The following is a 24,052-nucleotide window of genomic DNA, read 5'->3' as shown; positions in this document are numbered from 1 at the left end:
TACTTCTGGTTTCTGGTGCGCACATGCACTCCCGCCAGCAAGTTTTCCAGTTACTGTTGCACATGCGTACGCGCCGATCAGCTGACCACCCGCATGCTTACAGCGTGCATGCTCACGCGCATGTATATCCGGCCAGATGCTTCCAGCCCCAGAGGAGGAATCCGCAGTTCTGCATTTGGGGGGGAGGGTTTAAAAGTCTGTTTATCTCAGACTTTTGAGATGGGAGGGGTCAGAACGAGGGTCCGCACCAATGAGAATTCTCCCTGCTTAAGCATCATCAGTCTCCAAGCAGAGTCCTTTGGGACTTCACCTGAAGGAGGAGAGACAGTTCTGCAGGGAGAGAGAGAAGCAGAGAAAGTGGGAGGTGGGAACTTGACCCAAATAACCAACTTGGGCTTCTTCTCTGCGTGGAACTTTCTCCTCCAGTGGGACACTGCCTGGAGACTGGAGAATTCCCGTTGGTCCTCCTTTCTGGACACTCCCAATTCCGAAGTTCAAGGAAGCCGCATTCCTGGCTCACAGACCAGCTCTTCCAGTTTCGGGCATTGCCGCATGCAAAAAGGCCACCAGATCACCTGAGTGCGCATGTGAGCCAGAAACCCAGAAGAGGAACAGGTGACACCACACATGCACACGTGTGCCATCGGTTCGCCATCACGGCCCTATATTATGGAAGTCACCTATGTGCTATCATGGTGAACATTTCTAAACCAGTGTTTCTCAATGTTGGCTGAGGAGTTCTGGGAGCTGAAGCCCGTCACATTTTCAAGTTGACAACATTGAGAAACACTGTTCTAAATTATAAAAACTAGCCTCTCCCAAACTGAATGCCTTTCAGACATTGACTTCAACTCCAAGTATTTTCAGCAATGACCAAGCCATTTTGGAATCCTTATATTTGGAGAACATGCAGGTTGAAGAAAGTGATAGATATAGATAACATGCATATATAAGCAAATGCTGGTTTGCTGCATATAATTTTTTTTAAAAAAAAAAAGTATTTCTGGTGTATGCTGGCAGGTAAAATACAGTAAAATATTACATGATCAGATGATGCTTGTTGCTTTTTAATAGTCCCACAACCAAAGAAAATGCAGACAAGTGTTTCCTTCTTGTCCCTGTGGTCCAAAATACTATGAGATAATGTGGGAGGCCTCTTTGTTCCACCAACAGAGAGAGAGGAAAGGGGAAAAGCAGTGGTGGAATTCAATTTTTTACTACCGGTTCTGTGGGTGTGGTTTGGTGGGTGTGGCTTGATGGGCGTGGCAGGGGAGGGATACTGCAAAATCTCCATTCCCACCCCAATCCAGGGGAAGGATACTGCAAAATCTCTATTCCCACCCCACTCCAGGGGAAAGATACTGCAAAATCTCCATTCCCACCCCACTCCTGGGGGAGGGATACTACAAAATCTCCATTCCCACCCCATTCCTGGGGGAAGGTATTGCAAAATCTCCATTCCCATCCCACTCTGGAGCCAGCCAGAGGTGGTATTTGCCGGTTCTGAAAACTACTCAAAATGTCCATTACCAGTTCCCCAGAACCTGCTGAATTTCACCCCTGGGAAAAGGGGAATTTTAGAGAAGAGGCTTGGGAAAACTCATCCCTTTCAGAGTAATTGAATTGTTAAAGCTCGGGTGGGAGAAATTTCTCTTAGCCCTCAAGCCAGGTGAGCAATGTGGAAAGTAATGAACACCAACTAGACATGGCTCTCCATTAAATGTCCTTCTGGTTTTGCGGATGTCTGCTAAGAAAGGATCACATTTGGCAACTTTAAGGCGTGTGGACTTCAACTCTCAGAATTTTCCAGCCAGCATCATGTTGAAGTCTATACATCTTAAAGTTGCCAACGATAGAGAGGGAAAGAAAATGAGCGAATTGTAGGGAATGACTTGGGATGATGATATCTATTAGAGAAAACAAGACTTTGTATTCTGGAAAGTTAGCAGATGTTAATATTTATGCTGGAAAATCTAGTGCTATGATTAAAAAAAAAATTAATTCATTACAAATGTAAATAAAAACAGAGAAACCAACTTTTTTTTGCTATTCAAGAATTATTTTTACATTTTTAAAAAATAAAACGTTTGTTAACGAGGCAAAAAGAGCTGTTAATCTCTTTTAGTGTTAGAATCAGTTTGGGGTGTTTTTTTTAATTCACGCCTTCCATCCCCAAAGAAACAATTTCTCCCATGCCTCTCTCCATGATACCTGCTGGGGCTTCTAAAGTTTAAAGTGAGCCCTCCCCCACCCCTCCCTTCAGCAAAATAAAAATAAAAATTTATTTATTTTATTTTATTTATTTATTTTGTCACAACAATATATGTAGGTATCATACAAAAAGATTATATAGTATATAAACACATATATGAGTAAATATAGGAGGTATAAGCATATATATATATATATATAGGAAGAAGAAAAGAAAAACAATAGGACAGGAACGGTAGGCACGTTTGTGCTCTTATGCACGCCCCTTATGGTCCTCTTAGGAATGGGGTGAGGTCAATAGTAGAAAATCTTTGGTTAAAGCTTTTAGGATTATGAGAAGAGACCACAGAGTCAGGTAAAGTATTCCAAGCACTGATGATTCTGTTACAGAAGTCATATTTTCTGCAATCTAGATTAAAGCGGTTGACATTAAGTTTAAATCTATTAGTTGCTCTAGTATTATTGCAATTAAAGCTGAAGTAGTCTTTGACAGGAAGGACATTACAATAGATGATTCTGTGAGTTAAACTTAGGTCTTGTCGAAGGCGATGGAGTTCCAAGTTTTCTAAGCCTAGGATTTCAAGTCTTGTTTTCAAGACTTGATTTTGATTTTGATTTGACAATCTTGATTTCAAGATTGTCCCATTGTTTCTACATTCTATTAGCAAAGATGGCTCCAGGGTTTGGAGGAAATTGGGGAAAATATCCTCAGGTTTAGCCCTTCCTGACAGATCCTTCAGTTGTGGGCTTTGCCCTTCTCATCTGGCTGCTCCTTTGCAGGAAAGAGAAGCAGCTTCGCAAGGGGTCTCTACAAGGGGTCACAAATATCCTTTCAAGAGCTAAAAAGGTAAAACCTCCCCAGTGATGAAATGAATATGTCCATGTGGATAAGAAGCACTTTGTCATTACAGCCTTTTTTCAGATATTTTTTTTCAATATTCTCAACTGCCTTAGAACTCCTGGTGGCCTCCCATCTATTAGTCTGATCTGATCCTATTTAATCAAGGAGGGGAGGGGGTGGAATCAGCCAAGTCTGGCTAGATGCTGCCATCTGCTGTGACCTGAAATTCTACTTCCCATTCCAAGCATGGAGTTAATCTTTTGGAAAGGATAAGCCCAGGGGTGGGCTTCAAAAATTTTAGCAAGGAGTTCTGTGACCAGCTACTGGGTGGGCGTGGCCATGGTGGGCCTAGCCTAGACGGCCTCCTGCACCATGGCGGGGGTGGGTGGGTTGTTTTTACCCTCCCTGGGTTCCAGAAGCTTTCCTCAAGCCTCCAGGAAGGTGAAAACAGCCTCCCCAGGCTCCAGAGGCCCTCTGGAGGCTGGAAGCAGGCCCAGAGGCTGTCTGGAGGCCAGAAATGGGCACATTTCCAGCCTTCCTGAACTTCCAGTAGGCCCATTTTTCATCCTCTCCGATCCTCCGTGCGCACCCTGCACCTAGCTGCATCCAAAATGGGCGGTGTGGTGACTCCTGGGAGGGGACGAGTAGGCAGGGCCAGGCAGGAGTAGGATTTTAGGGTTCTCCAACCTGCACAGAAGCTCCCGAACCGCTGCGAACCCCTAGCAGCCCACCCCTGGATAAGCCTGTTGTTACATCTATATAGACAGGGTGGTGCAGCAAGAAAAAAACAGTAATATATATTTATGCAAAGAAACAAAGTCTGGCTTGATAAACTTGTGGAAATGTAACTTTCACCTCAGAAAATTCTCTTGCATGAAACAATTCCAGAATAATTTTCTGACATTAGAGAGAAAAAGCAAGTAACTTGTGCATGAAACCACAAAAGGACATTTAGGATTCAAAAATAAGGTGATTCTTTATGGTAAATGGAGTATAAAAACGTACTACATTTACTATAAAGAAAGTGTGGAAGAAAGCTGACTAAATGGAGCCTCTAGTTCCAGGAGCAATCTACCGCTTGAGCTCTCCTGCTCTCTTTCCCTGCCTCGATGAGACTTTTCCAAAGGCATTTGAATGTCAGAAAGAAAAGAAAAGAAAATGTGGGACAATTTTGCAAGGTTTTCCGTATGACCTTAACCCCTGGCTTGTTCAATTATGCAAAACACAAGGAAACCCCACCGTGCCAACTGTGTCTCCAGAAGGAACCAACTTTAAAATGTACTGAGAAGCTGAGTTTTCAAATAAAACCACTTAGGGAAGCACAAATAACCCCAACGCAAAGACTTTAATCAGCAAACAGCACGCCAGAGCAATGATATATTTAAATATTATTTATCTTAGTCAAGAGCCTTTGTAATTATCCCACTAAATGCAGGGTTGCAGTCCTTATATTTTTACATTGGTGACAACTTCATTGACCTGTGGCAACTGGTGTAAACTTAAAGAATATTCAAGTGGTGAATCTGTCCCACTAACTTTAGGTCAACCCCTATTCTATGGAGGCAATTACAAAACCACTACTTCCTGAACAAAATTTGAGTAATCAGGTTTCATTCAGGAAACTCTGCAGATTAGGAAAACCCACAGGCAAAACACGTATTTGACTATAAGAAGGCAGGAAAAATGCCTATAATGTCTCTATATCACATTATCTGCTCTGTTCATTGAAAGGCAGGATATAAACTAATTAAATAAATAATCAATCAGACCTAGTTACAACACAGAAAGACAATATGCATCCAAATTGCACTGGTGAACAGGAACTGTAAAGATTATATTTTTCTTTCGAGGCATATAAACACAGACTTTGCTCTCCTATTTTTGATGGAAAGCGACAATCAAAACTGCCAAGATCCTTCACTGAGTAATTGTTTCCCTTCTGGTTGAATAACCAGTTCAATAATTGCTTAAATTGACATACATTATCAGATGACCAAAACCTCAGTCTAGTTGCTAGAGTTTTATTTGTTCAGGATTCAGAAGGGTGAAAGAGATTAAAAACAAAAACTTTATTACTAAATAAAAGCCGCTTTTATACAGGACATTTTTTAAACTGTCTATACAATACCAAGTAGCCAATTTAAAACAATGTTTTCTAAGAAGGCTAATTTGAGTTGATTAATCTGCTGCAGCCTACCGCAGCCTGGTGTTCTCCAGATGGGTTGGACATCAGTATCCATAATTCACAGCCAACGTGGACACTAAGCATGCTGGCTGACAATGAAAGATGTTGAAGTCCAAAACATCTGGAGGTCATCAGATGGGGGAAGGCTGTCCTATTGCTTCGGTTAATTAAGACTTCCAGTCTTACAAACGGAAATCAGAATAATAAGCACCATTCATGGTGATGAAGACGCTGCATTGCGTTCTTAAGGATTATGATCAGTGTCCTCTGAATGCTAATGAATAAAGACATAGATCCTCATGCCAGAGTAAAATTAAAATCATTCCTAATGTCTGCAAGGCATTATCTTTTTCCCGAAAGTACTTGCTATTGTTTAACATTATTGGTGGCATAGCAATTAGTATTCTTTTAATTTACAAATTCTATGGATGTGAATCCCATCTTTCCTATAAAACAGACTTAGATACTGATTATCTCTTCTACACCTGTCAATCAAATGCAGCTAATCTCTCTTAATAGGCTAGTGGGAGGGATATATTTCCTAAATGAAAACAGATAATACCTACTCAAAAAAATGATCTATGCATGGAATTCATCAACCAACCATCATGTATACAGGCAGGACACTTCAATGAAGTGACAAATGGAGATGTGGCAATAATTATTAACCACCCCTTTTATAAGTACTTAGCAAAGGCCATTAGGATTTTTTGCTGTTCTCATTGCAGCAGACCAATACAGCTAGCCCCCTGGAAATACTAATTATGGTCATGCCTAATCTCTGCCTTATGTCAGCAGAGATAGATCAGTCTTCCTAACTAAAGCTGCTGGGCGTAGCCAAGATGGCAGTTGAAAGTGCATAACTGCCTACATTACACCCACAACTATTAATGCACATACAAATGTTCTAATGCAGGGGTGTCAAACTCTATTTCATTGAGGGTCGCATCAGGGTTCTGTTTGACCTCGGGGGAGGGTGGGGTGGGTGTGGCCAACTTGACATCAGTCATGTCGGGGGCGCCCGTGGTGGCCCAAGTGCTCTGCCAGCAAAAATGGACTCCCAAACCCCATTTTTGGCTGGAATAGCCTTCTGCAACCCTCTGCCAGCGAAAAGGGAGCTCGGGAGGGTGGCCCTCCCGAGCTCCGTTTTCTCTGGCAGACGGCTGCAGGAGGCTGTCCCAGCCGAAAACAGGAATCGGGAGCCCATTTTCGCTGGCAGAGGCACCATGGGCTGGTCCTTTGCTGTTTCCAGAGCAGCCCCGCAGGCCACATCTAAACACCCCATAGGCCCCCCCGTAGCCCACAAGCCTTGAGTTTGACACCCTTGTTCTAAGGCATCCAGCTTGGAATGTTTGTGTAACTTGATCCTTTGCACTCCATGGAAGCAAAGGAGCAGATTCCAGCACCAACATCAACTTGATATTCTGCACCATCAGGTTTTAACTATAGAAGTATGGCAAGGGGGGGGGGGGAGGCTTCAAAAAGGCTTCTTTCCCTCACTAATTGCAGAGAACTGTACCGGTTGCAGCAGGAGGTAGATATAATAAGGTTTAAGTGTATACAATGGGGATTTTCCAGTATCATTATTAACAATAAAGGAGAATATGTATAGCTCAGTGCTAGCACTGATGATGATACTATTTTAGGTAATGAAATGTCTGCGAGAAAACAGCCAAGGTCAGAGAGCACCAAGAGCCTTTCAACTCTGAACTAGAAATATTCTCTTTTGTTGGTAATGATGATACTGGAAAATCCCCATTGTATACACTTAAAACTCACCGCACTGCATACCATTCAATTTTGAATAAATATGTATAGGATTGCAAGGTTTGCTTATTATATTTACCTCCCGCTGTAACCTGTACAGTTCTCTGCAGTTTGTGGGGGAAGAAGCCTCCTTGAGGAATGCTAGCCTGATGAGGATGCTGGTTTGGGTAATGAAAATGTCTGCAAGAAAACAACCAAGCTTCGAGAGCACCAAGGACCCCTCAGTATCCTTATTGCAATTCAACTGCAATTGAATTCAATCCAGCTGCAATTCAATCCAGAGTTATTGGATTGATTAAAGAACTAGCATTCATAACAAAGCTGAGAATTCAAGCTATGATCCATGTTACTTCGTACATTAACATACAAGACTAGAAAAACCGTTACAACTTTTCCTAGGACTTGATCCTAATTGCATTAAAGTGCAATTTTCACCCACTACCATCCCCTATTGATAGAGGAAGGACCTTAGCATAGTGTAGACAGCCCCCCCCATGTTTTGGAGGGTGGAAAGATGCCGCAAAGATTCAAAACTCTTCTATAAGCCATAATGAGGTGTGAATTAGGGAACCCATCAAATTCAAAGTTACTCCATCTCTTCCCAAATGGGCTGAATCTGGGATCATCAATTGAGCTAGACTTGGAGCTAGCATCCACCATGTCTTTGTGGCTGTCAGTGCAGAAGAAATCATAACTATGCAGATTTGTTGTACCAACTAATCTGACAATTATTCTGGAGCTGAGATATAGATCTCTCTTATTACTTTCAGGCACCCACTCCATTCAGAGCTGTACTTCTGATGCTTTCATTTCTATTAAAATCCGTGGAATCCGTTGTGTTCAGTTTATTTTAATGAGCCCTAAATATAAGTCTTACATCTGAATCCAAACCATTGATTTTTGTAGCTAAACTTTTTTTCCATACCTTTATATATTTTGTACTAAAAGACAACTATTAAGGTAAAGAGAAGCATTAGCTGAAGTCCAAATATTACATTTATTTTTCACTGTTTTTCTTAGATGCCACCATGAATTTCTTTTCAAACTTCTCAGCCCAAACAGACAAGCATCTTCTGAAACTTAATTGACTTTCATTACCTAATGCTTTGTCCAGAAAAATGTAGGGCAAATTTGAGTATACAGTCTCTGATCTGAAAGTAAACTTAAAGAATACTCTATAAAAGATGGAAATCCATATGCAGACAAGTCAACATGAAAGGATTCAGAGATAACATCTGACAGCTACTTTCCAGAATGGTGACAAACTAAACCATCTTTTTTTTTAAAAAAAGAAAGTTAATTTAAGAATTAAACAGAAGGTGGCTTAAAAATTAAGTATCATGTTGGTAGTCTAAAATACTGGCCCCGTCTGTAACACACCTAAAGACTGGGGCTGGGGGCCAAGATTATTCCAAATGTCCTGCCTCGTCCAATCCAGTGTTCTCCATATATGTTAGATTAAAACACTCATCATCAATCTGAGAGTTATGGATAATGGAACCAACTAGAACATGACGTCAGAGGACAAAACCTTTGTGGTCCCTTCCCACTGCATAATTATTGGATTCTATAGTACATCTGAAAGTCACCAACTGCACAGGCTGAAGGAGGCATCTGCTTGTTGTTGAATGTTGTATAAGTACAGTGTTTCCACTTCATAAACAAGATTATATTCATACACATCACTTTGTAAACAAGATTTTATTAATAAAGTTTGAAATTGCAATGCAGACCCATTTTTAATGAACATAAATTCAACTTCTAAGAAATAAACAACTATTAAAAGCATAAGGTTAGCAAAAGAAATTTAATTTTATACTTAACGTTAAGTGCTTTACTTGCTTCTTTGTTTTTAAGTATTTTCTATTAAAGTTTCAAAAGTGGCAACTTGTTTGAAAAAGTCATTATATCATCCTTCCTTCCATATAGTCCCATAGTTTACTTTGCAGAAAATAAACTAAGGCGCTCCAAATGTTAGTCATCAGATTAATGAAACAAAAGCCATGTTTGCTTTCAATGCATCATGATAGCACGCTGACACTGAAATCTTCTTTAACAAGGGACTAAGACTGCCTTCAGTAAGTTTTCGTTAAACTTTCAATCAAATGTTTGACTTTTATTTGACTCTAAAATCTGTTTTTAATATTTTGGCCTATTTTTCAGAGGTACAAAATATTTGAGAAATAAATCCATCAAAAATTAGTAGCAGCTTATTTCCTCAGCGCAAATGTATTTATCTCATAAAAAGGTAGGCAGGGGAACAATATATCCTCAATATACCTCAAGACAATTGGTGTGTTAAAAAAGAATTCAGCCCATTTTTTGAATCTGAAACCATAGGTGCCCCTTCCCAGGGAGGGAATATGGCAGCACTCTGGGACAGGGGTCTCCAACCTTAGCAACTTTAAGCCTGGAGGACTTCAACTCCCAGAATTCCCCAGCCAGCTTTGCTTAAAGGCTTAAAGGCTTAAAGTTGCCACGGTTGGAGACCCCTGGTCTGGTACATGAGCAAGTCTCCTGAAGTCCTGCTTTCCCTTGCCCCAAACTCATAGATAGTTTCAATGGTTCCAGCCTGTTGGACATTTCAGGAAAAGAGGTTTAAGAAAAAAGCTAGTCATCTTAATGGCATCATAATTATGAAAAGTACCATTGTATCTTGCAGTGGAATACAAATCATAACCACAACAAGTAAGATGTCCGCAGGTATGGTTAAAAAAAAGTCTATGGCTTCAATGGTTCTATCAAAGCTTCCTTCCTTCCTTCCTTCCTTCCTTCCTTCCTTCCTTCCTTCCTTCCTTCCTTCCTTCCTTCCTTCCTTCCTTTCCTTTCTCTCTCTCTTTCTCTCTCTTTTTTTCTTTCTCTCTCTCTCTCTCACTTTCTTTCTGACTAAATTCTGTGAAACAAACAAGACAAATACTGGAGGTCCCAAGGACACTTTGCGAAATAGCTGGTGAATATTGTCTTTATTTCTCCATTCAGACATACTAGGCTTTCAAAGTTATCAACAGACTATGAAATAGGACTAAAAAGTACCATCCTGTATATGTTTCTCCCAAAGCTTGCATATATAGGATTGTAGCATCAACATACTCAGTAGAACTATTCTTTCACCTCAGACTTTGGTAGCCCTTTGTTAGAAAAGAAGTTTCCCTCAGCAGAGAGGCAGACCAATAGTTTCAACCAATCATCCAAAAGAAGAAAAGGAAGGCACCTCAAGTTACAAATCAGTGTGCCATGACTACCTTAAGAGCCTACAGACCAGATCATTAAAAAATCTGTAAGCAGCTTAAAAAAAAATATGATCATTACCGGAAGTCAGCATGGGTTTGTCAATAAAGAATGTTGCCATCTCATCTAATCTTTTGAAGGGGCAACTTCAGTGATAAATTGTGGGGACATTATAGACATTCACAGAAATACTTCAGTGTAGTATTTCATGTAAGGTAATGAAATTGATCAGGAGAATAGAAATGGAGCCATATGAAGAACAACCAAAGGAACTTAATATGTTTAGCCTTGAAAAAAAGATAACTGAAAGAGATAGGATAGATTATTCAACTATCTGAAACAATATCACATACAGCCCAGGGCCTGTTGTCTTTTATTTCAACATATAAGAGACTGTGTATTTAAGTATACTATTTTATATGAAAACACACTACAGCTGAATAATACCAGCACCTCACCCATATCCCAACATTAACAGCAGACCTGTGGTGGAACCAATTACCAAGAGAGGTAGTGAATTCCCCTTTACTGAATATATCAAAGGAGAATATCAAGAAATATCCGTATGGATGGTTTAATCTGTATTCCTGCCCTGAGTAGGCATTTGGGTCAATCAGTCTAAACAGGCTTTTCAATAATTCCCTGAATATGTAAAGTGAAGCCCTGTGCTGGTCCCCAAATTGACAGGCCTTAGGTATGTCTGGAAAAGCAGCTGCTAACCTGGGCTAAGACCTGGCAAAGAAGTGACAAGAGAGCAATAAGAGAGACTTCTAGTCACATGAGCCTATCACAGCACACCTGGGCCAAAAACTGGTGAATCTCTGGTCAAAGCAGGGGTCTCCAACCTTGGCAACTTTACGCCTTGTGGACTTCAACTCCCAGAATTCCTCAGCCAGCACATGCTGGCTGAGGAATTCTGGGAGTTGAAGTCCACAAGGCGTAAAGTTGCCAAGGTTGGAGACCCCTGGGTCAAAGAACCAAGGAGTTACCCCATCTCTGATCTGATCAACCCAGTGCTGGGTTTCCCAATTCAAGAAACATACCCTTCCAGTATTCCCCTCCCAGCTGTAGATCTCAGAACAGCTTCAATACCATGGTAGATCAGCTTGGAACTTACCAGCTGGAGGCGCAGAGATCTGACCTTCTCCAAAATCAAATCTTTGGTGCTCTTTGAGTTTGGTTGTTTGCTTCCAGACGTTTCCAGACCATGTAATGTCTTCCATGCTAGAAGGGCTTGCTGTCTGTTAATGAAATATTGCAAGCAAACAACCAAGCTCAGAGAGCACCAAAGACTCTACAGTTCAACCCTGAGCTATATAACATATATTCTGTTCTACTGGCCCCTTCAAAGTGTCATTGCAAGGATCTACCAGTAGTCCAACTATGCTATTCCTTAACCAATTAAATGACATTGGCAGTTTTGGCCCAACAACAGCAAGCATCACCCTTAATTATGTGGTGATAGTCCTCATTTGCCTAGATATCTGATTAAGGGTTGATTCTTTGAAAGCCAACTGAATTGGGCATGCATCCTACTTAATAGGGAAAGCAGCCTTGCCAGCAACATTCAATTCCTGTCACTTCCTGTCATTGGGCAAAGACCACAAACATGCAGGGATGACTCTCGTGCATTTCCTCTGATTTTGACCCCTAACAAATTTACCCCGGGCAAACTGTAGCTTTGGAATACATCACCTGGAAAGAAAGTCCCATCAACTGAGGAGGTTATCCCCAGATGCTGCTCCCTAGGCTTACCTGGGAGTAGAAACAGAGATAGAGTTCTCACAACACACCCACTGAATTAAATCACAGTTGATTGGGACAAGATATTGAGCCATAAACTAACCACCATGTCACAAAGTTAAGACAACCACAGTTTAGCCAACATGTTGGGCAAACCCATCAAATGACACGATTCTGAGCAAATTGCACTGCATACACAGATTAGAGCCAGGACCAAAACAATCTAGTAGTTAAATCCTTGTTCCTTTGCGGAAATGGGTTTAAAATACAAGCCTGCTAAAACAGGGGTCTCCAACCTTGGTCCCTTTAAGACTAAAAGACATCTGAAAAACCAGAGACTTTGCTAAAGCCTCTTGCGTTCAGCAATGTAGGGCTGCTGCGCCAAAAAAAAAAAAAAAGAGAAGGCAGAAGAGACGGGTGGAGGAGGAAGAGCAACTTATAAAACCCCATTACAGAACAGACTGCGGAGGGGACGGGCCCCTTTTAGTTTTACTGGCTGCATTCACAACACGCTTACCCCGATTCTCGGATTTTCCGGATTCACACAACTTCCCAGGCACACACGGGACCTCTATCGATGTTAAGTTGACGTGTTGAAGGGCGTTAAGCTCTTTGCGTAAGCCCAACCGGGGTGGGAGGGTGCCCTATTTGGAGCCCACCCAGGGCCAGAATAGATCAACGAAGGCTCTGGTTTGAATTCTCCCCTCCCCCGATACAAACACGCGTCTTTTAGCCAGGCACGTTGGCCGAGTTGGATGGTCAAAAGCAAGTTCCTTCAGGCAGACCCCCGAAGCAAGTGCGCATTCCCCTCCTCTTTTCACGCCTTCACCCCCCCCCCACACCATCCCTTCTGGCCCCGCCAGGACGTCCACCCCCTCCGTCCTCCCAGGCAGTCGCCTCCTTACCTGGCTGTACTTGGTCTCGTGCTCGAGGGAGCCCTTGTCCAGCCCGTTCACCGCAACGTGCTGGGCCGTGAAGCCGCTTCTGCTCAGGCTGCTCCACTCTTCCACCTTGGGGCTGTGATAGGGCGAGCTGTCGCTCACTGCGGGCAAACACACGACAAAGCGGAGTGAGAGGCGCGGCTTTCCTCTCTCATCCTAGTCGCTTCCGAAGCGAGCCTTCTCCCTGGAGCCAAACTATGGGAAACCTTAAGCGCCGAGGCGGGTTTCTGCCTTTAGGTGAGGACGGGCGCCCTAAGAGTCGGGCACCTGGCTTGCCCTGTGAAGCTCTCCCTGGCAGCCAGTCCTTGCCCGCCTTTCCTTGGGAAGTAAATGCCTTTCTAAGGGCAGCGTTTGGCCTGGCAGCTTCGACGTCCGACAGACTCGGCTGCTTCTCTCGGGATCTCGCTTGCGTGGTCCTTGGCATCCATAAGATGTACGGCGCATTCAGAAAGTACTCGGGCCCCCTTCAGTTTTGTCAGTTTTGTTTTGCGGCAGCCTGATTGTACAGTTGTTGAAATTTATTTTTCTTATTAATCTACGCTCGGGACCCCCATAACGACAAAGTGAAAACGAAAGTTTAGAAACGCCTGTAAATTTATTTTTTTTAAAAAAACAAACCTGAAATATTACATTGGCATCAGTATTCAGACCAGTGGTGGGATTCAGCCAGTTCGGGAGAACCGGTTGTTAACTTTCTGAGCATTTTGGCAAACTGGTTGTTGGAAGAAATCATTAAGGTAGAGAACCTGTTGTTAAATTCCTTGAATCCCACCAACTGATTCAGACCCTTTGCAACAACACTTGAAATTTAGTTCTGGTGCCTCCCATTTCTCTTGATTGTTGCTGACATGTTTCTACACCTTGGTTAGAGTCCACCTGTGGTAAATTAAATTGGACAGGATTTGGAAAAGCACACACCTCTCTATAGAAGGCCTCACAGCTGACAATGCATACTGTAACAGAGCAAAAGCCACGAGGTCAAAGGAACTGCCTGCAGAGCTCAGAGACAGGATTATGGCAAGGCACAGAACTGAGGATGGCTACAGGAAAATTTCTGCTGCACTGAAGGTTCCTAAGAGCACAGTGGCCTACATAATCCTCAAATGGAAGAAGTTTGGCACAAACTTCCAGGACTCTTCCAAGAGCTGCTCAACCAGTGAAACTGAGCAATGGGAGGGGCGGGGAGAAGGGCCTTAGTAAGAGAGAGGTGACCAAGAACCTGAGGGTCACTCTGAGTGAACTCCAGAGAACCTGTGTGGAGATGGGATAGAGATCCAGAAGGACAACCATCATTGCACCCCTCTTACCATCTGGGTTTTATGGCAGAGTGGCTAGACAGAAGCCTCTCAGGGCAAAATACATGAAAGGCCCCTTGGAGTTTGTAAAAAAGCACCTGAAAGACTGGTACTGTGAGGAACAAAATTCTCTGGTCTGATGAAACTAAGATTGAACTGGTTGGCCTCAGTTCTAAACTTTATGTCTGGAGGAAACCAGGCACCGCTCATCACCTGCCCAATATCACCTCAACAGTGAAGCATGTGGTGGCAACATCATGCTGTGGGGAGGGATGTTTTTCAGCAGCAGGGACTGGGAGACCGGTCAGGGTTGAGGGAAAGCTGACTGGAGCAAAGTACAGTGATATTCTCAATGAAAACGCTCATGACCTCAGACTGGGCCAAAGGTTCACTTTCCAACATGACAAGCACACAGCCAACACCACACAGGAGTGGTTTAAGGACTTCTTCAACAGAGTACTGAGTGAAGGATCTGAATACTCATACCAATATAATATTTCATTTTTTTTTTCTTTTTAATACATTTACAGACATTTCTACAATTCTGATTTTCACTTTGTCATTATGAGTGTAGATTAATGAGAAAAGTGAATTTCGACAACTGTAGAATCAGGCTGAAGCATAACAAAATTGACACAACTGAAGGGGCTCTGAATACTTTCTGAATGCACTGTGCATCTCCTTCGAACCAAGTTTGCGGCACTGCAAAAATCCTAGCGGGGGAAGGAGACTCCGAGGTGGCCAAGGACACTTTTGAATGAGCGAATTAGACTTTCTTTTTTAAAGACGACTTTAGTTCGCCTTCGGAATTCTACTCCACCCCCTAAACTTTTGTCCACTATGAAACTAATTTTGCTTGAGGCTACTATCTAATTGAAATAATGCATCCGGGATAAGAGTTTTGGAGAGTCACGAATAACTCACTAGTTTGGAAGCTCTGCAACCTCATTCACACGTGCAACCAGACTCTAATGCTTGCTTTGAAGTTACCGGTGCGGTTCAACAAAAGAGACTCCCAAAGAATTCGGCCATTTCCCCACTAGTGATTTATAGCGGCATTTCACGCTGTCTCCATTCTCGTTATATCAAAACAGCGATTGATTAAACTGAGCCTTTGTAAGTCTTCAAAAATCACTAGTGGGAAATGACTTCAAGGAACTGTAGGACTGAATCCTTGCACAAATCGAACAAAAAGTCCCTTTTCGTCAAAAGTAAACCCTACTAATTTCAGCGAAGCTTTCTGTGGACTAAATAAACGCATTTAAGTAAGATTATAGCTTCGGTGGGATTTGTTTCATTACAATAGCGGTTTTGGTAGTGACCTTAAGTACCTCGGATCTCAAGCTCCTGAAGTGGGTTGCAAGCTATAGCTGGGATATCCTTAAGTAAATCGATCTACTGAACTTTTAAAATTATAAAGCATTGATTCCACTCAACATTTTAAAAAAGAAACCCGAATAGGTATAAAAGTAAACGGCTTAAACAGAGTATAAAAAGAAAACAACAGCAGGTAATTCTGGAGTCTGGGGGCAGCTGGGTGACTGAGATATTCCTAAAGCGATTTGAAATGGTCAGACAAAGGTTGCTACTTGCAATGGCAATAAAAACGTCCCTTCTTCCACAGATTAAACGAAAGGGTGTTCGATGTGCGTGAGAGAGAGAAAAGAAGAGGCATTCTGAACAGAAGCGCCTCCTTTGAGTTCCAATCAGTCCTTGAACTCGAACTAGATCTGTTCCGAAAGGAAATATTTTTTGCTGGGAAGGCGGGGAGGGGGGGGAAGGGTGCGGACGCTGAGGGTCAATCAAAGAAATCAAGAAAATCCCGCCGGCCGCCAGCCTGCACGCCCCCCCCCCGCTAAAACGGACAGTCTCTGAGGGTGGGATTCTATGCTCTCAAGAACGCCCGTGAAGCCCCACTTCACAGATCCGAGCTTCATTCTTCTCACCCCAGGACTCAGGGTAATTCATCCCGAAGGCTGGAAAAATAAACCAGGTTCGTGCAATCCATAGGACCACTTCCAGCAGGTCTCCTACCTAGAAGTTTCAATCTCTCCCCCCCCCTCCCTTTATACAAATTCTTCGTTTTTCCGCTTTTCCTTTGAAACCCAAGGAAGCTTTAAAACCGTGCTAATGCTCCCGGATGGGAATTTGATCGTGGCTGGGTAAAAAACAAGATGTGCATGTTCTTAAATGTAGGCATGTTTTAAAACAATTAAAATCTCCAGTCGCTTAGTCTTGGGTACATTGTGGGGGGGGGGGAGCAGTGGTGGGATTCAGCCAGTTCGCCCCACTTCGGGAGAACCGGTTGTTAACTTTCTAAGCAGTCTGACAAACTGGATGTTGGAAGAAATCATTAGGGCAGAGAACCGGTTGTTAAATTACTTGAATCCCACCACGGGGGGGGGGGGCGGAGGCATGTAGTTTTTCATTAGTTTGGTGGGAAGCTGGGCTGGCCTGCTTTTTCTCTTCTCCCAAAAAATTCAGGTGAACTGAATTCTTGCCCAGAGAAGCTAAATTTGATTGTTTAATGTGTCACCCATCGGCCACCTGGGCATGTGTATATATATATACATATATATATATGTACAATTCCCATTTCCTTCAATGGAAGGGACAGGAAGTTATTTTCCCATAATATATCATATTCTCCTGCTGAGGATGTATTATCTACGGGAGGTTGTTTGTTTGTTTTTAATTTTTCCAAGGCCTCCAAAGTTACCTCGTAGGACAAGGAGAGTTGGGGAGATAGTTCAAGTATTCCTCCGTGTTTCTGCCCGCATTCCTGTCCTGAATTGTTACAAAGAAGGGGGGGGGAGTCAACCCATTCTCCAAAGCACCTGAACTTATCAAGGAGAAATTCAACCTAAGAAGAACTAAGAAGGAATTTCCTGACCAAAACAATTAATTAGTGGAACTTGCCTTCAGAAGTTGCGGATGTTCCATCACTAGTTTTTAAGAAGAGGTGTGGTTTTTTTTTGCTTACATTTATATCCCGCCCTTCTCCGAAGACTCAGGGCGGCTTACAGTGTGTAAGGCAACCCTTAGATTGGATAACCCTTTGTCCTAAAATGGTATAAGGTCTCCTGCTTGAGCAGGAGGTTGTACTAGAAGATCTCCAAGGCCCCTTCCAACTCTGTAACTCTTGTTATTCTCCAAATACCTCTTTCTTTTAATAAAGCAGTTTGAGGGGAATATCCCTGAGAAACGTATCTATCTCCTTAATATCCTTACAGAGACGGTGGTTTCATGCCTGGCTTGACTTTTTTCCAGTTCAGTTCAAGTGGGTTTAAGAGGTCCACCTGGCATAGGTGGAGGGAAATTTTAGTCTACGGAGGAGTTGAACTTCTAGCAAGCAAAGGAAGACGGAAGCCTACAGAGAATTTAAAACAACTGGAGCCTAATCACGTTATGTACCGAAATTAAATTTATTGCGGATTATCCTAAAAAGCTAAAAGAAAAGAGCTGGCCTGCCGCCTGCTGCGCAGTTGCCAGTATCTCTATTTCTTCCCCCAGTTCCCACTTATTTCATCTTATTCCTAGCATGGAAAGACGAAAAGGCGACGGAATTTTAAAAACCCAGTGCGGTTGAAATTGGTCTCCTCTTCTCGTGCTGCCAACCAGTGGGCAGTTCTGCTGACTCCTGGCGCCATTATTTCTCAAATAAAAGATGGGAAGGCAAACGTTTTTTTAAAAAATAAAAATTCTTGAGGGCGGAGAGAAGTAGAAATGAAGGAGCCATTCTCCGAATTGACTCTTGTTCTGAAACACTCTCTCTCTCTGACCTGCGACATGTGCGTGCAAACACAGGCTTATTCACAACCACTCTCAGTGCACATCGACACATACAGCTTACTAGGGTGATCTGTCTGCCAATTGCACTACTCTTTCAGGATTAGGCAGGGAGATTCCTCTGAAACCAATGGAGTGTGTGTGTGTCCCAAGTAGGAGCCGGCAGTGGCAATAAGACGAGAGGGAACTAAGGTCCTCTGAGTTTCGGCCGATCCACGCTACCCAGCTGCTGTCCCCGATCCTTCACCCGGCGGGACCCAGAAGGCTGAGCAGCCCAGGGCAGTGGCCTTAACCAGATCTGCGAAGCCTGGACTGTGCGATCAAGCTATAGGCAGCCGGGAGGGAGAGAAGCCTTTGAGAGGCGAAGCGAACACGGCTCAGGCGGAGAGATGAAGGCCTGCACAGGCAACGCCAACCAAGCCCGTGCGCTCGAATGGCCTCGGAGCCGGGCCAGCCGCGTTTTTTCCTCTGTTCGCGGCTGAGCAGTGGTGGCAGGCCCAGGCCGGAGCCTGCCTGGGAGAGCCGTCTTTGGCGACCTCCCTTCCCCACGAATAGGGCTTCCTTCCTGCGGCAGCAAGGTCAAATTAACCAATAAATCAAAGCCGAACAGCCTCGGGTCAAGCTTCGCGCAGCAGAGGCGGGAGACCGGGGGGGGGGGGGCCGGGAACTCGAAGACAAGCCCAATGCCTCTCCCCCCACACACACACCGTTCGCGGGCCTCCTACCCAGAGGTGGCCTCGACCCGGGGGGGCGTTAATAAACACGGAAATCAGGCCAGCTCGCGCTGCTTCTCCGGCCGCCCCCCACCCCCCCCCACCCAGCCTCCCACGCGCCCTCTGTGCATAACGATCCTAGCAGATGTTCCCATCACGCCGGACCAAAAGGGAAGGGACGCTAGCAAGCAGCGCCCCGGGAAAGGGAATTGAGCAGCCCGAGCCATTTCGATGTGATTCTCAGTAAAAAAAAAAGTTAAAAAAAAGAAGGATTTGGAAACGGAGGCTTCTTTCATTGGCAACGCTAAGGCATGTGCATTGCACACTGTTAACATTATTGTTTGTATGAGCACATACCACTGTGTCTCTCGCACAAACGTGGTGTGTGTAGCTAGCCAGCACTTCATGAAAATGGACAACTGTATTTATCTCGCCCGGTTTTCCGTTTTCTGAAATGAAAGTCGGTTCGGATCTATGGGGCTGTAGAGTCGAGGCCTTTCAAACGAGTATCCGTGCGGCCGTGCCTATTGCACGGCACTCGCCGCTCCGGGCAATCCCGCTAAGCCTTCCTTAACTGCCCGTCTGGAATTCCGCAGCGAAGTCGGGAGAGGCAGGCAGGCGGGCCTCGGAAGGGGCTTAAACGCAAATTAAACATAGGCCGTTTCAGTTTTCTGGACCACCGCTTCGGAGCACAACAAAGTGAAGCAGGAGAACGAAAGCAATTAGGTGACATTTGAACTTCCTGTCTGAGCAAATTTGCCCTGATTGCGAGAACTGGAGAAAGACTTGCCTGCAATTCCGAGGAGGTGCCTTTGCCACAGAAGCTCTGACTTGAGAGCAAATATCAGCACAAAAGCCTTGGCAGAGAAAAAAGTAAATATACCCGAACGGGGATTGTGTGTGTTTCTGTTGCTTAGGTATGCTGAACTAGTCTGGTAGCCAAAATAACTTGGCCACGAAAAGGTTAGTTGTGTTTGTTCCTTCCTGGAATAAATTGTGTGATTATTCGATAGGTACATGTTGTGTGTGTGTACATACATGCACACACATTAATGCACGCGCGCGCGCACACACACACGTCTTGGGAAGAGACCTCTATAATGCGCAAAAGCTACTAACACAATAAAAGGGTTAGTGTTAAAAATGCCATTGGATTCTTTCATGTTTTAAGAGGTTGCTATATAATTGACACCACTACTAGTTACTTCTCTTTTTCATAAGTGCAAGAACTAGTAAAATAGCAAGTTCTTCTTTTCCCAGCCCTATTCAGCAATTATCTTTTTAGCCACACTTAGATGCGGTAGCCAATGTGAGGTACTTGCAAACTAATCCAGAAATGAGATGCATCAGCAACACTGTTTACACAGATGTTAAATCCAGTCAAGATCAACACAACCGATTCACAGAAAATGTGCCAAGTATTGGAACTTGTCTTTTTAGCTGAGTTGATTTTATTTCAAAATGTGAATAAATGCAGGTAAATCTGAAAGCTCTGTGGGCTCATTTACATTTGCTTCTTTGATTTTAGTTGGCTCAGTTAAACTGGAGAATTGTAGAAGTGTGCTTAAATCTTTCCTAGATGTTGTGTTGCTTATGTATATGTAACAAATGTGTAAGAACATTTTCCCTTCCATCTTTAATAAATGCTTCTATCTTAGCACAGTGATATGTTCACCTACTGGAGATGTACAAGAGCTTCACTATAAACAAGCCTACACTTGTTTTTGAAACGAGTGCTCCCCAAATTGATAGTATCCACATAGTCTAAATATTGCCCATATGTTGGTTCCTACTATCATATAAACCAATATAAGTCAATTGTTTTTATCATATCAGCTTCCAAAATAATGGGTTGCCATGAAAATATTTTTATTGGGAGAAAATATTGTATTTCTTTTCAGTTTCATTTATATCGCCTTTGTAATTAAATGTAAAGCTTCTTAGAGAGAAATTTCTTTGGGAATCACTTGTTGCTCAGCCGTGAAATTCTGTAAGGCTCACTCCCAGGTAAGAAAGCCTGTGCAAAGCCCTGGCCACCAGAAACTTCAGCCAAACATCTTGACTAAAATGTATTAGATACATAAAATCTGAGACAAGTTTCCACATCATGGGGATTAATGTCTGTTAGCCTTGATGGCAGTGTGACTGCATTTGAAGGCCATCTGCTGGGCTTCGTTGTACAGCTGGTTGGCCAGTGTAAAAGCACACCACTGGACTCATTGGGCCAGGGGTTGGATCCAATAGGACTCTGCTTATATTCTTAGGATCTCTTTAAAAGGGGAAGGCCCTGCAACTAAGTGAAAAATACCACTAGGTCAAAGAGAGCAGAAATTTATTTAGAATCAAGTTCCACCTAGGCCATTACCACCCAAATCATTTATAGCCTTTATAGCATCATCTAACACTGTTCATGAAGACAGACTTTATATTAGCACAATAGCTGGGTGATGCTATACAATGCTATAACTTAGGGCTTCCTTCAAAGTTAAAGACCAGGGAATTAAGGCTATTGAGGATCAACAAAAAGCAAATTCATATCCTTTTCTGAATCTCTTCCCCTTTTGATGAAAATACACTAGACATTTTCTGAAGCTACAGAATGGACTAGTCAGCAAACACTAGTGCCCCTTCCCCCCCCCCATCCAACAGACCGTAGAACCTCTGGAAGGGGTGGGCTTCTTGGACTCGGTTGACCAATCCTGTCCCTAGCTGGAAATCTGAACCTCTTACCTTGATCTGTTATGGACCTAATTCCCAAGATGTCAGTGACGGAATGAGAGGAGGGCCAGGTCCGAGGCATATGGACGGCGCTGTGGATCGTTGGCACGCCAGGTGGGGTAGGCACCTTGGCACCTGCTGCAGCTATGGGGCTGGGATAAGAGTAGATGTGGTTGTAAGGCAGGGCCGGCTGCGGAGCTGCCTGGTGCTGCTTGTAAGCCTCGTAGTGATTCTGCTGAGAAAGGTTTCCAATCTTGTTGCGCAGAATCCGGCTAATGGAACTGACAGAGGGCACGTTGTACTTGTCGCACACGCCGTCGGCCAGCAGCCGGTCCCGGATCTCCCAAGCAAAAATGCCCGGATCCCTTTGTTTGTAAGTCCGAATGTGCTTCACTACTGTTGGCGTGGTGACCCGCGGCTTGCTACCTCCGATGGCCCCGGGTAAGATGGAGCCGGTCTCGTTGTAGCGCGCCAGGATCTTGCTGACGCAGCCATGGGAGACGCGCAGCTGCCGGCTGATGTCGCACGGTCGGATGCCCAGCTGAGCTAGTTCCACTATCCGAAGCCGGATGGCGTTGGGCAAAGGGCGGCCATTGACGAAGACCCCGCCGAGCTGGTTGACCTCGCCGAAGGCTGGCTCTGCAAACAAAGAGAAGCAGCGGCACGTTGGAAGAGACGCCCAGAGTCCAGCCAGACTGAGCCGGACACAGTCACCCTGGAACAAGGGCAGGGAAGGGAAGGACATCGGACTGCCAAACGCTCGAGGCGCGTCTCCTTCCCGGGGAAGGCTGGGTTTAGGTTGGGCTGCTCGCCGCTGTCTGGGAAGCAAGTTCGGCCGTAGTAAGGGCGCACCTAGCTAATAGTTGCCGCCTTAAGGAGTTAAATCCTTGCAGGCTCCTACTCGCGGGCACTCCGGCCTTTGAATTTCCCAAAGGATTTCCCCCCCTGAGTGCAACCGGTTTCGGACAGCAGCCACTGGCGAATATCCCTAGCAACCTCTTCCCGAGCCTCGCAGGGCCCGAGCCCGCACATTTCCCGCATTTCGAGAGGAAAGCCACTCCAGACAATTCACCCGGACTCACTCGCGGGATTGGGGGCGGGCGGGGGGGTGTAGGATAGCCGAGGACCGAGGCGTTCCTTGGAAAGGAGTCCAGTTGAAAACTGAGCGGACTGCTTAGTCAACGCCGTTGGGGCGGCCAGCTTCCTTCTCCTCTCGAAAGCGGCGCGTTGACGAACTTTTCTAGCCTGGGCTAGACAAGCAGAGCGCCTAGAAACAGGCAGCCGGGAAAGTGAAATAACCCCGCAGAGAAGTGGGAAGCGGCACACACACACCCCGATTGCGGGGATTGCTTTCTTCCTCTCCCTTCAGCCAGGAATGTTTTCCCCGCAGAAATACAACCAGCTTTCGGTGGGGGAGTGAGAGAATCCGGGGTTCCAGAAGGCTGGGGTCGATCGGATGCCCTCCCCCTCCCCCCCACCCCAATAGTTTGGGCTCTCCTTCTCCAGCGCTGGCGCTTCTGCGGCTGCCTCCACCGCCGCCGTTGCTTCTTATCGCCTTTTCCCCAACAAGAGTCGGAGCCACAAGCAAAGTCAGGCGGGAGCCCGTGGGAGCTCTGAGCCACCGGATCGCCCTCCCGCGCCCGTCTTAACACCCCCCCCCCACCCGGCATCCGACGCCTCTCCAGCAGGACCACTTACCCATGGTTTGACTCAGGATGCCGAGCAGGGTGCGTGGAGATCCCCGGAGGAAACTCGGCGTGGGATGGGTCTTGCCCGGCTGGCTGGGATCGGCTCCGAAGAAGGCCCCGGCTCGCTCGGATTCCCACCGCGGGAAAAGGCGAGAATGTCAAGAAAAAGAACCCCAAGGAAGTCACTTTTCCGAGGCAGGAGACTTAAGTCCCGCATTTCAATCTCGCAGCAACGTGGGCTGGGCTGGGTCGGTTGGGGCGTCTCGGGCTATCACTCACCAAAGACACGCCCCTTAGAAGGTGGACCTAAAAGGAAATGCACCCCCGGATTGGTGGGCAAGAGTGACAGACAGTCTCACCCTGGAAGGGGCTTCCGTTCGCTTTTGCAGGCAAGCTGGATCAGCACCTGGGTTCCATATGCAACAACAGCGCACAGGAGATGGGAAAGCTGAATTGCGGGAGGCCATAAATTAGAGGAAATTTAATAGCAGAACGTGGAAAATGTATTAACAGGATGAATAGCCGCTCAAGGCGGGTTTGTTTTCACAAAAGGGACTCACCTTAGTTCTGCTTTCAGCGCCAGTAGTTAGACGTCGAATTAAACTTTCAGGAAGACACACTGACCCTGGGGGGGTTTCGTTCCTCATTTTAGAAAACAGAAATAATATTTCCTGGGAAATCATATTTTCCCATTTTAGAAAAGCTTCTTTTGTATTTCTTCAAGAAAACACTGCTCTGTTTCCGCCTAGTATTATTTATCTTTAGTAGCAGCAACCACTTTTTTAAAAAGGCAAGAAATCTAGACCCAAAAGAACGCTAGCAGAGAGGCGGGTGTTGATGGAAACCGGTCGAGTTTAGCTGCCAGAAATCGAACACCTGGACTGTTCATCCACAAACAAGCTGATCACGCAAATGTGTGTGTGAACTTTTGCA

The 24,052-nt window shown here is 44.7% G+C and overlaps 1 protein-coding gene across 3 annotated transcripts in view; it reads right to left on the bottom strand.

Moving 5' to 3' along the window:
• The window catches only part of PAX9 (paired box 9), a 46,725-nt gene extending 23,398 nt beyond the window's left edge, over positions 1-23,327 (bottom strand). For 2 of the 3 annotated variants that reach the window (XM_058162283.1, XM_058162285.1), the window contains exons 1-3: positions 23,130-23,327; positions 21,444-22,070; positions 12,881-13,017 (exon numbers count right to left, since the gene is read on the bottom strand). In XM_058162283.1, the coding sequence (XP_058018266.1) occupies positions 12,881-13,017; positions 21,444-22,070; positions 23,130-23,133 (768 nt within the window). In that variant the 5' untranslated portion in view covers positions 23,134-23,327. Of the gene's footprint in view, positions 1-11,349; positions 11,474-12,880; positions 13,018-21,443; positions 22,071-23,129 lie in introns of all 3 variants that reach the window. The other variant, XM_058162284.1, reaches the window with a different exon arrangement.
• Between the last annotated feature and the right edge of the window lie 725 nt (positions 23,328-24,052).

The sequence above is a fragment of the Ahaetulla prasina genome, chromosome 1 (genome assembly GCF_028640845.1).
Source record: "Ahaetulla prasina isolate Xishuangbanna chromosome 1, ASM2864084v1, whole genome shotgun sequence".
Classification (NCBI taxonomy): Eukaryota; Metazoa; Chordata; class Lepidosauria; order Squamata; family Colubridae; genus Ahaetulla; species Ahaetulla prasina.
This window is presented reverse-complemented; position numbering and strand designations above follow the sequence as displayed.